At 44.4% G+C, this 16,221-nt stretch overlaps 1 protein-coding gene across 1 annotated transcript; it reads left to right on the top strand.

The window, feature by feature from the left end:
- The first annotated feature begins 2,387 nt into the window (after nucleotides 1-2,387).
- On the top strand, nucleotides 2,388-8,550 carry LOC102725629 (leukocyte immunoglobulin-like receptor subfamily A member 2). Its single transcript, XM_081807305.1, has 6 exons — nucleotides 2,388-2,672; nucleotides 2,834-2,869; nucleotides 3,309-4,126; nucleotides 4,324-4,630; nucleotides 5,029-5,315; nucleotides 7,710-8,550. The coding sequence occupies exons 3-6, from the start codon at nucleotides 3,826-3,828 to the stop codon at nucleotides 7,841-7,843; spliced, it is 1,029 nt and encodes a 342-aa protein (XP_081663431.1). The 5' UTR covers nucleotides 2,388-2,672; nucleotides 2,834-2,869; nucleotides 3,309-3,825; the 3' UTR covers nucleotides 7,844-8,550.
- The last annotated feature ends 7,671 nt before the right edge of the window (nucleotides 8,551-16,221 follow it).

Genomic DNA, 16,221 nt, shown 5'->3' with positions numbered 1-16,221 from the left:
TGGGAGCTGAGGGCCACCACTGATAAAGAGGATGAAGAGGGTGTCTCTGTGCCTTGGAATGGACAAATCCCAATGGAAACCAGGAAGAGAGCCAAGCTCTGTACTCAGTCTGTGACAGCTTAATTTGGTTTTGCTAATTTTCATATGAGTATTGGGCACATGTTATTTATTCTCTTTCTGTGTGAGGCTTGAGCTATAAAATGAGAGAGTTGTGTATAATTTCTTTTTTTAAGATTTTATTTATTTATTCATTCATCTATTTAACTATTTCATGTACCTGTTGGCCATTTGCATGTCTTCTTTGAAGAAATATTTGTTCAAGTCCTATGCCTATTTGTAGTTGGGTTGTTTGTCTTTTTGCTGTTCAGAGTTCTTTGCATGGTGAAAATCAGTTGCTAAAATGGAGTCAGGAGGTTTTGGCCAGGAAACTGTCATGCTCTACCACTTGTAGTCAATGGTGGACCCAACAGGAAGAGGTGGAGTTGAACTTACATGGACTTGACCTTGCTTCTGGGTACTACTCCTCTATTCCAGCCAGGGGGAGAGATGCTATGCTTATCCCCCGGGGCAACAGCTCAGCCAATGAGAAGCTACCACACTTCCTTTTTTTTTTTAATTTAAATTCAATTAGCCAACATATAATACATCATTAGTTTCTGATATAATATTCAATGATTCATCAGTTGCATATAACACCCAGTGCTCATCACCACATGTGCCCTCCTTAATGCCCATCACCCAGTTATCCCATCCCCCACCCACCTCCCTTCTGTAACCCTCAGTCTGGTTCCCGGAGTCTTCTGATGCCCACTTAACTCCACTGGACTTTTAGTTTATTGCAACCTTCCCAACTTACCCCCTTTCTCCTTAAAAATCGTACCTCCCTTTTGTTCCCTGGACTTGACCATGATTTTGGTGCAGCATGTTTGTTCCGGTCTGGGATTCTCTCCTATTTTCCGATAAACCCATCTTTTGCTGGTGAAATAACTGGCAAGGCTTATTTTTAAGGTCACCAGCATACTGTAAGTCTTCCCTCTCAGCACAGCTCCAACTGCACTGCTTCAGCCCCTGGTCATCCCTACGCAGCCTTGTTCCCCTATGGAACCCCCACTTCTCTCTTTGTCTGGCCATGACCACATGTTTTACAAACGTTTTGTCCAGAGCTTCTCTGCATTTGGAGCTGAAGGGGACTCCAAACATGGGCCTGGTCTGCCATCTTGACTATGAAGTCTGACACCATAGTCACTTGTCTTTTTAAAATTTATATTGGTAAGAACAATAGAAATGAGATCAATCCTCTTAACAAATTCCTAAGCGTATAATCCAGTATTGTTACCTGCAGGCACAATGTTGTGCAGCAGATACCTAGGACTTGCTTATCTTGTAGAACCGAAGGTCTGTACCCGTGGAACATCGCCTCCCCACGTCCCCTCCCCGTAGCCCCTGGCAGCCACAATGTTACTCTCTGCTTCTACGTGTTTGACATTTTAGATTCCTCATGTAAGTGGATTCATGCAGTATCCGTCCCTCTGTGACTGTCTTAGTTCACTTAGTACAATGTCCTCAACGTCTATCCATGTTGTTACAAATGTAAGATTTCCTCCTTCTTAAGAATATTTCCTGAATAATATTTCATGGTATGTGGATGCCACATGTGATTTATCCATCCATCCATTGAAGGGCACTTAGATTGTTTCCACATCTTGGCCACCGGGAATAATGCTGCAATGAACAATAGAGTGCTAATTTTCCTTCAGGATCCCAATTCAGTCCTTGTGGATCAATACCCAAGAGTGGGATTGCGGGATCATATGGCAGTCCTATTTTTAATACTTCGTAGAACTTCCATACTGTTTTCCAGCAACTGTACCATTTTGCCTTCCCACCAACAGTGTACACAGGCTCCAATTTTTCTGTTTCCTCTTCAGTACTTTTTGTCTTTGTGTGTGTGTTTCGGGAATAGTCATCCTAATAGATGTGCAGTGATATCTCATTGTTGTTTTGATTTGCGTTTCCCTGATGATGAGTGATGGCGAGTGCATAATCAGTCCTTAAGGATACCCCGTGAGGATGGGTACAAGGTTTCTATTTTTTAATATACAGCTTATAGTTCCCTACTGCTATACATTTTCATATTTCTGTGTGTTTCTCTTTTTCAAATAAGTAATTGTGAGATCCATTATTGAACATCTGTCTTCTGATAATCCGAGCCCTGCCGGCACTGTGACTACATCTTCTCGTTCACAGATGAATGTCCAGGGCCTGGAAAAAATCTAAGGGTTCAAATGCTGGGTGACTGGCTGAAGGGAAGAAATCCCCATATATGGAGATCTTGAGAAAGGAAGTGGTATTCCCTTGGGCTCACCCAGGTTGTATGTGGCCAACGGGGCCGACTCAGGATTGGAAACTCGGTCCCCACCCTCTTGAGGAAGGAGGTCACGCCTAGTAGATAGAAGCTTGGGCTCACCACAGATCAGATCTCACTTGTCTGCAGGGGCACAGGCGTCCTCTGGAGCCCCCTTCTCTGAGCCCACCGATGGGAAAGCCCCCTGCTGCCCGCATCCTTTGGGTATGTCAGGTCTGCCAGTTTCTGTGCTTTTGTCCATCTGTGCAGCCTTGTCCAGTGGGAGGCAGCGCCATGACCATCACCTTTACAGTCCTTCTCTGATTCGGTGAGTTTTTGGAAGGATGGGGATAGACTCCTGTGTGGGAGAGGGGAGCCCTCTCAAAGCCAGGCTGTGATCTCTCAGGAGGTCTCGTGAACTTGGGATGCTCAGGAAAGGTGGGGATCTGCTCAGGAGTCAGTGGCCTTTCACTGGGATCTCTCTTCCAGGACTGTGTCTGGGCCAGATGACCCACGTGCAGGCAGGTGAGCCCATCCCTGGGGGTCCCAGGTCCCACTTCCTCCTTGGGCACAATATAGGACTCCCCTCCCTGCCAGGGCATCTGGAGGATGGAGGAGAGGAATGTTAAACTGATCAATAAAGAAGGTGTACAAGGGGCCCCAGGGCTGAGAGCTAGTGGAAACTGAGGCATAGAGAATATAGGGACTGCAACTCTGACTCTCTTCCAGAGATGCTGCTCACACCCATCATCTGGGCAGAGCCAGGCCCTGCGGTGGCCCAGGGGAAGGCTGTGAGCATCTAGTGTCAGCGGTCTCAGAAAGCTGACCAGTACTTCCTGTACCGGGAAGGAGTCTCAGAGCCCTTGAGAAGGGAGTTTCCACTGGGACCCAGCAACAAGGCCAAGTTCCCATTCCCACATATGACCTACCACCTTGCTGGGCACTACTCCTGCTTGTATCACAGACAAACAAGGTGGTCAGTTCCCAGCAAGCCTCTGGACTTGGCAGTCACAGGTGAGCAGGCTCTTCCGTCCACACAGGTGAGGTGACTGTGCCCGGCGAGGGACCTCCCTTTCTACAGCAGGGTCCCGTTGACAGTCTGGGGGTGGTGTCCCCCTCTCTTCCCTCCTTTTTTTTTTTTTATTATGGTAAGAACTTAGAACACGAGATCTACCTTCTTCACAAATTTTTGAGTGTCCAATACAGGATTGTTATAGGCACAATGTTGCACAGCTGATCTCCAGAACTGAACCATCTTGCAAAACTGAAACTCTATACCCACGATCTCCCCCTTCCCCTCCCTGCAGGCCCTGGCAGCCACCATTCTACTCTCTGCTTCTACGAATCTGGCCCTGTTTAGATTCTTCATAGAAGTGGAGTCATGCGGTATTTGTCCCTCTGTGTCTACCTTATTTCACTTAGCACATTGTCCTCAGGCGCCCCCTCCCCTTTTAACACATCTGGCTTGTTCTTTCCCAGGAATGTTCAACAAACCCAACCTCTCAGCCCTGCCCAGCCCCACTGTGACCTCAGGAGGGAGCGTGACCCTCCAGTGTGGTTCATGGCAGGATTTTGACTGGTTTGTTCTGTGTAGCGAAGGAGGAGAGGGCCACCCCAGACACCTGGACTCACAGCACCAAGCTGATGGGTGGTTCCAGGCACTCTTCACTGTGGACCATGTGAGCCCAAGTCACAGGCGGACATACAGGTGCTATGATTATTTCTTGAGCTCTCCCTATGTGTGGTCCACCTCCAGCCACATTTTGGAGCTCCTGATCTCAGGTGAGGAATTCAGGGCACGATCCTAGAACTCCTTGGGTCTCCAGACCAGTGAGAGGAGCCTCATCTCAGGTGGAACACGGGGTAGGATGAGGTTGGGGCAAGAGAGCTCAGGACTCTGGGAGCCAGCAGTGGGAGGCCTGTGGGAGGAGGAGGAGGAACCTGACCCTCTTGGAAACCAGAAACACCTTTTCTCCCAGGTGTGTCTAGGAAACCATCCCTGTCAGTCTTGCCAGCGCCGGTGGTTGCTCCTGGACAGAGCCTGACCCTCCAGTGTCGCTCTGATGTCGGCTACGACAGATTCACTCTGTCCAAGGAGGGCGCACGGGACCCTCCCCAGCTTCTTGGCCGACAGCCCCAGGCTGGGCTCTCTGGGGCAGACTTCTACCTGGGCCCTGTGAGACCCTCCCACGGGGGCCGGTATACATGCTATGGTGGACGCAAGCTCTCTTCCGAGTGGTCGGCCCCCAGTGACGCCCTGTACATCCTGGTCGCAGGTGAGGAGTCATATCCCAGCTCACACTCCCACTTTTCTTGGATTGGCGTTTCAGGGTCTTTTTGGAAGTGGGGGCAGGGAGCACAGGCAGAGAGATGGCAGGACAGGAAAGGGCAATCTTTTTTTTTTTTTTCCAGAATGCAAATATTCTTTGGTTTACTCATCAAAATTGCAAATAACAAAATAGCAAAAACCTTATCAGTTAAATAAAAAAGTGACATTCTTTATTTACCTATCAAACCTTATAAAGTGCGATCTTAAGAAAAGTGGGAACAGAAGAAGCCAGGAGCTGCACTTGGATGGAGCGCCTGAGTGACAGCTCATCTCAGCTCAGGGGAAGGGCGAGAGGGCGGAGCCGCCCCTAACACCCTGGACTCTCTCTCCCAGTCCTGCTCCCACAGGGGCCAACTCCCACCCTGTCTGCCCAGCCGGGGCCCTCTGTGGCCCCGGGAGAGAATGTGACCCTGCGGTGTCAGAGCCCCAGTTTGTTTGATGTGTTCCTTCTGTCCAAGGAGGGGGAAGCCGGCCCCCCCCTGCACCTCAGATCTCAGCACCAAGATGGGGAGTTTCAGGCGAACTTTGACTCGTGCCCTGCGATGCTGGACCACGGGTGGACTTACAGGTGCTACGGGTCACTCGGCAGCACCCCTTTTCTGCTGTCGCACCCCAGCGACCCCCTGAAGCTCATGGTCACAGGTGAGGGGCTGTGCGAATGTCTTCTTCCCCATCCCATCTGTCTAGTGTCTGGATGACCCCACAGCAGCCACTTCTCTGGATGCACCTTGTCCTTCCCTCCTCTGCCCCACACCCCCCACTGGGCCCCGACCCACGTGTGAAATGCAGCATCTCTCAAAAAGCCAGAAGACTTGCTTTTATCTACTTCTTTAACAGGAATGCATTGACATGGTCCATCCCGGAAACTGTTCACAAATGGGGTACAAAAAAGAGTAGTTACCTCTCAATCTCTGCTACCACTTGCTCAATCCCCCAAAACCAACCCAACCACACTCACCTACCTTTTCCCCCCTGAACATTCAGGGAGAACCTACAAACATATCTTCCATGGGTGGACAAACATCAACATCTTATAGACACAGTTCTGATCAGCTCTATTTTTAAAAAATGAAATACATTCTAAAGAATTATCTGGTGTCAGTAACACAAATCTCTTTTAAACTTTTTAAGGGTTGTATAGTTGTTTCTTGCTTGAAAGTGTCAGGATATATGTATCCAGTACCCTATAATTTGGCATTGGCAATTTGTTTATTCCCAGCCTTTTGATATTTCAGACTATCCTGTGATGAATATCCTTGCACATACCTAATGCACAGAGGTATGTGGAAGCAATTACCCCTCATCTCTTGGTTAAATTCTTAAATTGGAATAGCTTAGGCAAAGGATGTTGTCATTCATTGTGTGATAAATACTGACACTCTCTCTTCCTATGCCTCACTGTTTGCCACTCTTCAGTTTTGACTTAAAATCCTTTTCCAAATGACACCTTGGCTGGTGACCCTATACAAATACCCCATTAACACCTTTTATAATTTTTAGAAAAGTGTTTAATCAGTCCTAAATGTATTACAGACTTTTCTATTTATAGCTCCATCTTATCTGATACACATTTTTCTCCTCCTTCCCCTTCTCCCCCCTTCCTCCTCCTCCTCTTCTTCTTCTCCTTCTTCTTCTTCCTCTTCCCCCTCTTCTCCTTCTTCTTCTTCCTCTTCCCCCTCTTCTTCTTCTTTCTTCTTCCTCCTCCTCCTCCTCTTCTTCTTTCTTCTTCTTCTTCCTCCTCCTCCTCCTTCTTCTTCTTTCTTCTTCCTCCTCCTCCTCCTCCTCCTTCTTCTTCTTCTCCTCCTCCTCCTCCTCCTTCTTCCTCTCCTTCTCCTTCTTCTCCTTCTCCTTCTTCATTGGGTGTGGAGCCCAATGCAGGGCTCAATCTCACAACCCTGAGATCAAGACCTGAGCTGAGATCAAGAGTCAGATGCTAGAGTCAGGCACTCCACATGTTTCTTCTTAATAAGAACATTGATTATTCTTTATTACCTTCACCAAGACACACATGCACATGCTGGCACACATACTCCTGTGTATTGTATACATACAAATGTCTCACCACATATGTCTCTCTCTATTTACATACAGATATATATAGCATATAAAATACATTATATAATATATAATATGTATATTGTATGCATTTATGTATAGTATGTGATTTTTATACATTTATATATAAATATATCTTATATCAAATGTGTAATGTACATAAATACACAAATATGTATATAAATACATCTATTTATATTTCCAGATAGTCCATAACTATTGGCTCAATAGTGAATGAATGAATGAATGGATGGATGGATGAAATAGCAAAAGAAAATCATTTGAATGTTCTTAACACAGATGCAGGATGAAACTGAATGGGCCGAGGCTGAGCAGAGACTGGTAGCCCTGGGTGCTCACCCCTTTGTGTTTCTGACCCTCAGGAATCCCTGGGCACCCACCTCTCATCCATGAATCCAGGACTCTCAGCTGAGGATTAACTCAGGACTCTCCTCCCCAGGAAATTAAGCTCAGTGTGGGCTATTGCTCGGTCTGATGAGAGAGCAAGAAAGATCTAGGTGTGAGGAATTTCCAAACAGGTGCACTGTCAGCTCATGGCATGGGGTGTGGCTGAACCCTTTTTTGTCATTAAGACCCCAAAGCAAAGTCTAAATGCAAAGGAATCGGAGACAAGAGGGTTTGTGCCTCACCTACAGCTGCAGGAGGGATCACTGTGAAAGCCGAGGTCCTTCCTCGGGACAGGAAAAGGGAGATTTGATAATTCAGATCCTCGGGGGAAAAATGGGCTGAGATATCCCCAGCTGCTCATCTGCTCTGCATTCCTGACTCTTAGGGGCTCCTGTTATTATCACCCCATCAGTGCAGACTCCAGACTCCACGAGTGCGGAGTATCAGAACATAGTCAGCCTGCGGTGCATATGGCCTGTTCAAGGGGAGGAGAGACCTAGACCTCCCCTCTGGGTGCTGTGGTAGGCGTGACCTGTCCTGCCCCGCATGACCTCTCTGTCCCGTTGTCCCTAGCCCCACTTCCAGATCACACACTGGAGAATCTCATCCGAATGGGTCTGTCCACACTGGTCCTGGTGGAACTAGCAGTGTTGGTGTTTCAGGCGTGGCACAGCCAGAGAAGTGCCCAAGGTGAAACCAAAAGGTAAACTGAGGACGATGCTGCACACACTCTTTGGGGTTTGTAGAACCTGAGAATCACACACACACAAGGCTGCAATGACACAGAAGATTCTAAAGAGGTTCATGAACTGTATGAACTCTGTGCTGAAGACCTAAAGGCAATGAAGCACTGTCGTCTGTGCAGGAGGCAAAGACCGAGGCTGGGAATGCTCCCTGGAGGAGGCTCCTCCACCACGAACCTTGCCCCTTGCCTTGCTGCCTCCTTAGTGTCTGGTTTCTCTTATTCCTGCACACTGATGACATGAAGTTTCATCCACACGAAACATTTGTGCCCATAACTCCACTCACTTTCTTTGTTCTGTTCCAACACTGTGTATCACAAGTGTCTTTTTGTCACATGCATGCTCCCTGGTGTGAGTTTCCAGTCTGTCCCTCCAGCTCTAAGTGCAGAGACTCAACTAATATGGTTGAGTAACTGCTTTGACGGACTGAAATTTTTATCCAGCCTGGAAGATGCAAGCCCAGAATGACATCCCAACACCTTGTCTGGGTTCTGCAGGCTTCTCTCTCTTCACCAGGTGCTTACTGCCTGGCTCCTCCCCCAGCATCAGCACCTGGAATCAGCACTCTCCTGCGTGAGCCTCTGGTGCTTTCCTGTGTGACTGGTAGTGATGATTGCTCCTTCAGGGTTGTGGTGCTAATTAAATGAGACTGTGAATTCCAAGATGATAGAGAGATATTTGTTTGTTTTGATTTCAAAGCACTGCTGGTAGGTGTGCAAATTGCTCCAGCCAGTTTGGTAGGGGGTAGTGTGGATTTTCTGGCTCAGGGGAAAAGATATGCAGCTATGATCAGGCAGTCTGACACCTAGAAGTTTGCCCTGGAGAACCCCGCGCACATATACCCAAGGATATAGGCACAAGAGTCAGGGGAGAAACATTGCTCCCACTGGCCAAAAACTGTAAATAACAAAATTCCACCAACTGAAGAATGAATGAGTATTTTGTGTTACTTTTATACAATGGAATATTGTATAAAGTTAAAATGTTAATGTTAAATTTAACAGTTAAACATTAAACAGTTAAAATGCACAAACTAGGATTACAAACATAATAAATACAGATTGATCTTACAAATACAATGATGAGTGAAAGAAGGAAGCCAGAAGGATGCATGCGACACTATTGCATTATTAACAAGACACAACATAAATTATGTAGGAGTCATAAAATGTGCAAAAACCATGAAAAGGGATGAAATGATTAATTTAAAATCACAATGATGGTCACCTGTAGAGAGGGAACAACAGCAGGGTATTTTCACAATGGACATTACTACTGGAAACCATGTGGGAAATAGCAGATTGAAACCTCAACCCAGGCTCTGGTCTAGAGAGGAATCCAGTACCCTGGTTGGACCTTAACACCAGATGGGATGGCCTCGTATGGGGTGGACTTGTCACTTTTTAACTCTTATGGGAATGGTCAATATTACACAGTGGTCATGTGTGCAAAGATTTAAGTTGATGCAATAACATCAAGGGTAAGGGACATGCAAACATTTTAGTGTAGCCACAGTGTGTGGGATAAAGGAGAGAAACACATTAGTTCTGGAGTTGGCCAAAGGAGCCTGGGCAGTGCACTGAGAAGCTCAGATGCTCATGCACACAGGTAATGGGCCAAGCTCAACTGGAGAATTTGAAAATTCAAAGATCAAGAGCACTGTCCACTGCCTCAAATTGGAGCATAAGAGATACTTTGTTGTTTCCAACATGGAGGATATTTCTCAGCTAACAAATCACATGTAGATACACTGGTGAAGCTCCAGAATCCTGTGAGGCCACACTCGGAATCAGTAATCTGCACACTATATCCTTAAAATGAGGGGCCTGGGTGGCTCAGTTGGTTAAGTGCCTGCCTTTGGCTCAGGTCATGACCCCAGGGTCCTGGGATGGAGCCCCACATTGGGCTCCCTGCTCGGCAGGAAGCCTGCTTCTCCCTCTCCCACTCCCCCTGCTTGTGTTCCCTTTCTCGCTGTGTCTCTATCAAATAAATAAACAAAATCTTAAAAAAAAAATAAAGATCTCAGGGATGTGCTCAGGAATTCTTGAGGTTTCTCAGCTGATTCTGTCATTGGATTATGATATGAGAGAGGAAGTAGGAAGCAGAGGGAGGCATTGACTCCACTCCTTCTGAGGGAAAGAGAAAGAGAAGCACATCCATAATGGAGATAAATTATATGTATATCTGAAGAGTTGGGAAAGAAGGGGAGAGAGAGAGAGAGAAAAAGAGAGAGGCCAGAACAGAGATCAACCAAGTCAGCAGTGAGCACCTGGTCTCTAACATCCTGTCAACCTCCTGTATCACTTATGTTATTGACCTCAGTCCTCCCTCCCCCTCTCTTCTTTCTCTGGAGGAGCCTTGTCTTGGGGCAAACCACAGTAATATGCCCTCCCTGTCACCTATTTTCAAGTCCCTGTTTAGGGATGGAGAGAGTTTGAGTTTTTGGATACGTGTATCTGATATCTGGCTTGCCAAATGCTATTCCAGATGTCTGATGGCTTGGCACCCATATTGCCTGGGGACTAAGGGCAGAGTGGGTGTGTAATAAATCTAATGAAATAGGTACAACCTATCATATGCACAGAATAAAATGGGAAACAAGGGAGCCAATCTGTCCTCCAGAAACTTGGAGATGCTCAGGGCTTTGGAAAAGTTGTGCACGTGGAGTGTGGAAATAACACAGGAAGAGAACAAACCAGTTGGTGGAAAACTGAACCCCACTCATCTCCTAGACCCACAAGACAATCTAAAATTGAAACTGTTTTTCTTTGAAAACATGAGGAAGTTCCAGAGCAAATTCTTGCATAGATTTTCCTTTAGGTAACTTCTGCTTGATCATCTTGTCAACCTAACCTGAAATTGGGCATGCAATGAGCACCTTGCAAATAAAAATAGTTTTAAGGCAGAGAATTTCCCTGTCCAAAGGCCAATAGCCTTCAACTGAATTTGGATTTTTGAAAATTTTTATTTATTTATTTGAGAGAGAGTGAGAGCGAGAGAAATTACAGAAGGAGAGGGAGAAGCAGACTCGCTGCTGAGCAGGGAGCCCGATGTGGTGCTTGACCCCAGGCCCCCAAGATCATGACCTGAGCTGAAGGCAGACGCTTAACTGACTGTGCCACCCAGGCACCCCCAACTGAAGGAATTTGAAGTGAAATTTAGGTAACAGCAAATCCAAGATATAATAAATACCCAATATATTATGTTGAATGTTTACATTATCCAATAATATTATCCAAGATAATAAGTAAGTGTATTCTCCTGTATTCAAATTGAGAGGAAGATGGTCAATCTGGACTTTGGGGTTTAGCTCATTATCCATTGGGCCCAGTACAGTTAAGCAATGGGTGGGGATCAGGCATGGGATTTATTCTATTCTGAGACAAATTTTTTCTCTGTTTCACTAAATTGATAGTCTAAAGAAAGTTACATATACATGGAAAAAGCCAGAATTTAGCACATGCTCAGAACGACCTAATTGATGGGAGAACGGACAATATTCTAATGACAGTACTCCACAGACAATACTCTAATGCTGGTATTTTGGGGTCTCCCCACCGTGTGACTGTAAACTCCCCAAATGATCCACATTAACTCAATCCAATCAGAACACCAAACAACTTGAAGTTGAAGCTGGGAATTGCCTTCCCAATGTCATGTAAGTTGTCACTGAAAATCCCAGGATACCCATGTTCCCCAATTAAAATGGAGGTCAACCATTTATTTTAATTAGGTAGTGTTTTGAGTATCTCACAAAGGTATATTTTAGTGTAACACATTCAGGAATCAGAGCTAAATTTTTTACTTCTCATGATTTTTTATTTCTTCTAATGTGTTAGGATTCACCCATTTGAAGACCTTTGCTCAAGATAGTCTGTAATACTCCCTTCTTCCTCTTAACCTCACTTAATTTCTATAATACCAATTCATTCTTGGCATTTAGCTGTAATTTACATAATTTAATTTTCCCTAATCACCTTCAGTCTGAAGTCCATAAAGTAGGTTATTTCTTTTCTTTTTTTTTTTTTTAAGATTTTTATTTATTTATTCATGAGAGACAGAGAGAGAGAGAGGCAGAGGGAGAAGCAGGCTCCCAAGGAGCAGAGAGCCCGATGCGGGACTCGATCCCAGGACCCTGGGATCATGACCTGAGCCGAAGGCAGATGCTTAACCATCTGAGCCACCCAGGCGCCCAAATAGGTTATTTCTTTAACTTATGTTGTCCTATTGCTTTAAACCTCTCCTCCGTGGGACCAATCCTTGTACATATGTTAGGCTTATTTGTGTAATTGGTTTATTAACTGGGCTTTCCCAATGACACTAGACCTTGCTAAAGGGCAGAAAATATATCTGCTTCGCTCAATGTTACCTCTTCATTTCCTGGAGCGGCTGTGGGTTGACATGCTTAGATATTTCTGAAATGTACAGGGGTAAGACTTCCTGAATGGTGAATGGGTGAATAAATGAGTAAGAAGAAGTCTTGGGCTGGTTATGGTAAGGATCATATCACTGGGGAAAAAAAAAACCTTATGGCATTTTCTAGTCCTTAAATTAGTGTAAGTGACTCTGAAAGTAGGATCTAAGACAAGAATATGAGTGCAGGTGATTTATTTGGAAGCCAGAGTGAGTGGGATGGGGAGAGGGGTTCCTGAAATAGGGATGCATTCCTGAGGTCACTGCAGTAGGTTATGTGGATGGGACTCCCCCGAGATCTCTAAGAGAGAACAGCATACCACCCAGAATTTTCCTTCCAAAGGATGAGACTCTTGGGCATATATTTATGGGCTCCCATTCCCTATTGCTTTGAGTTTTCCCCCAAGGAATTGTCAGATCCTTCAGTTTGGGGCTAAAATTGCTTCCGATGAAGTCCTCACCACAAATATGGAGGTGCATGGGCTTCCTTGAGATGGGGTGCACATGCACATGTTCCTGAAACGTACAGAGCTGTCAACCAGATCTAATATGCAGTCAGTAGTCACCCAGAGGGAGATGAAATGGGGATGCTTTAAAACATAAATTCAGTGGATTTAATGCAGCATTTGCTAATTTCACTCCTAGCCCTTCTGCAAGTTTCCTTTTTTTATGCCTTCATGCATATTTTATTATTATATAAAAAATTGATTCATCCCAGAACACTTAGGAATCACAGAAAAGTAGGAAGAAGAAATAAAAACCGAATAATCCCATAATTCAAATCAACTTGCGTTAATCCTGGTGTTTTCCTGCTAGTCTTTTCTATGGGCATAATAAAAAATTAAGATCACCTGTAAATATGCATGCCTTCGTTCCCTGACTTCTTTGCTCAGTAAGGTGTGTTTCTTCTCAGATGATTAAATGTCCTTAACTCTGATTTTAACTGGCTGGAGGTGGTCTCTAACCACAACTGGATTGGCCATAACTTCACTGACAGGTGGGTACTCAGGGCATTTCCACTTTTTGGGGGCCATAAACAGTCACCTCAGGCAGCACAGAGCTCACTGGTCGGTTGTCCCCTTTGCTTTGAGTGTCTTCAAAGACCCAGTCACTTGACTGAAGAAGCCGGATTGCTCCTACAAATGTAGGAAATAAAGCCCTCAGTTTCCACAGCGAACACACAGGTTAGCCTGGGGATAACCTTCAGGTTTGGCTTTTATCAAACCGCTGCTTCTTTCCTTCTGGACCACAACGCTCTTCTGCTTTGAGGCCTGCTTCCTCTTTCCCCTCCATTTTCTGTTTCACTTCTGAAATCGGAAGCTCCTCTCATCCTATTTAGGGAGAACAGAGCTGAACGGTGGCCTAGAACAGACCACAATACCAGATCATTCCAGGCCATACCTGTTGGAACTGATGATCATCTGGAGCTAGATGCTTGCCGGGCTCACCACAAGCAGCCATCTGATGGTGGAAGCCACATCCTGGCCAGTGAGGGCAGCTGTCTGAGCAAGGCAGAAAGACAGGTGGGCACTGGTTGCTTGCCTGCACCTTTGGCGTGTGCTCAGGGGTAGCTGAGAGCTCAGATAGGAGTGACCTGGAGTGGAGGGGGCTGATTATGCTATAGGAAGAAACATCTAAGAACTTTCCGGAAGGCCAAGGTAAGAAAGGATCTCCTGCCTCAGCATATCATTGGGTTTCATCAGCTCTTAAAGAAACTTCTGGAGGGGAGCCTGGCTCACTCAGCTGGAGGAGCATGTGACTCTATCTCAGGGTCATGAGTTTGAGCCCCCGTAGAGATTACAAAAGAAAAAAAAAAAAGGAAAAGAAAAGAAAAGAAAAAGAAACTACTTCTGGAAATTCTGGCCTAAGAGAAGCATTTATTCCTATTGTTTTTCTTATCATTTTGTACTTTTGGATTCTTTTTTTGTAACATCATTGACTCTCCAGATTAGACATATATTTACAGTGCTTGCATTTCCACAAATTTTCCATTATGTTCTGTGCTAGGAAAGTAGGCCAGTTACCAAGGAAAAACAAGGAGGGTATATTATAAGACTTAGATGGACCATAGCCATTTTTTCCCCTTATTTTGGCAATGGAAGATCTCACCCTATCGTGGATTGTGGTGGTTCTACTCTGGTAGGGATATCAAGTGGAAAACAGAGCTAGAAATGCGGGATGAGCCAGTTCTTTGAAGACTTTGAGTAGCAGGGAGAATTTGAGTGCATGGTCCTTACGGAATTGGACAAACAGGGCTGTGGGTGAGGAGGGCTGTATCATGAGTGAGAGTGCATGGCAAGAAGGGAAACTACCTGGAAAGCCCTAGGGACTTCATGATAAAAGTCACTCATTGGTAAAAAAAATATCAAATATACTCAACTAATAAATCAGTGAACATTATATCAAAAACTAATGATGTACTATACCTTGGCTAATTGAATTTAAATAAATAAAAAAATATCAAATGTGTTTAGCTGTTACAAAATTAATTTCTAGGAACCAACAGCTCTCATACACACAAATAAATCCCAACCTCACTTTGAATATCAACAACCAGAGAAGAAAATTCTAAGGAATGAATGTTTTAAGAAATGTGCATAACTTGACACACACGAAGTATACCTTTCAAACATTTCTGAATGACACCAAAACGTGACTTGTATGAAAGGAGAGATGTGCCTTATCACCGGGTAGACTAACTCAGCATCGTAAAGATGTGAGTTCTCCATGACTAAATATGTAAATGTACTTGAGTCCCCAAAATATTACCAAGGAGCTTTCTTTCTCCAGCAAAAGTCCATAAGGGAAAATGAAAGAGGAAGAAGAGCTAGGAAAAAACCAAAGAAGTACAGCTATGGAGATAGGACTGGGCTGGCTCAACCAAAAGTGACCACGTGATTAAACCAAGTTGCTGTGGACACAATAATAGATAGAAGAAGCAATGTGATATAAATAAAGTTCAGACGCAGACTCCAGTGCATGTGGAAATTCAGGATGTGATAAATGCTAACAAGATGGTATACCAAAACCCCTGCACAAAAAGGTGGACTCAGGGAGAAAGGGATGTAACTAGACCCATAGGTCATATGGTACAGATTAAATTTCCAAAAATCAGAGACCTAAATACAAGATAGGTAAAGCAATGACTCTCAGAGGCATGTGAAGTAAATGTGACTTTCAAGATGTTATTCAATTATATGCTAATTATACCTCAATAAAGCTGGGAAAAATAAAAAAATAAATGTTTTTCTTAAAAAATAAAATAGAATGGCGCTGGGCGGCTCAGTCAGTGAAGTGTATGCCTTCAGCTCAGGTCATGATCCCAGGGTTCTGGGATCAAGTTCCGCATCGGGCTCCCTGCTCCACGGGGAGCCAGCTTCTCCCTCTCCCCCTGCTTGTGCTCTCTCTCTCATTCTCTCAAATAAATAAATACAATCTTTAAAAAAAAATAAAAATAAAATAGAGTTCAAAATTCAGATGCAGTGCCAAGAAATAATGGAAATTGGGCTACATAAAAATAAAACACATCTTTGCATAGCACAAAAAATAAGAAGGTCAAAACACAGATGGAGACTAAGAGAAAATATTTATAATGTATATCAAAGATTCTGTATGTATTCCTATGTATATGCATATACATATATGTGGACATTATATATATGCATGTCAATTTTTGAAGAAAAATAGACAAATTGCAAACTATACAAGTAGGAAATTTTAAAAAAGATTAAAATGGCACTTGTGATGAGCACAGGTGATGTATGGAAGTATTGAATCACTATATTGTACACCTGAAACTAATATAACACTGTGTTAACTATTACAAAATGTTTATTTTTTAAATTTTTTGTAGATTTTTATTTATTTGACACACACACACACAGAGAGAGAGAGAGAGAGCACAAGCGGGGGAATGGCAGGCAGAGGCA

The sequence above is a fragment of the Leptonychotes weddellii genome, chromosome 16 (genome assembly GCF_054177405.1).
Source record: "Leptonychotes weddellii isolate Sample4059 chromosome 16, ASM5417740v2, whole genome shotgun sequence".
NCBI lineage: Eukaryota > Metazoa > Chordata > Mammalia > Carnivora > Phocidae > Leptonychotes > Leptonychotes weddellii.
Note: the sequence above shows the minus strand (reverse complement) of the source record. Positions and strands in the feature narration are given on the sequence as shown.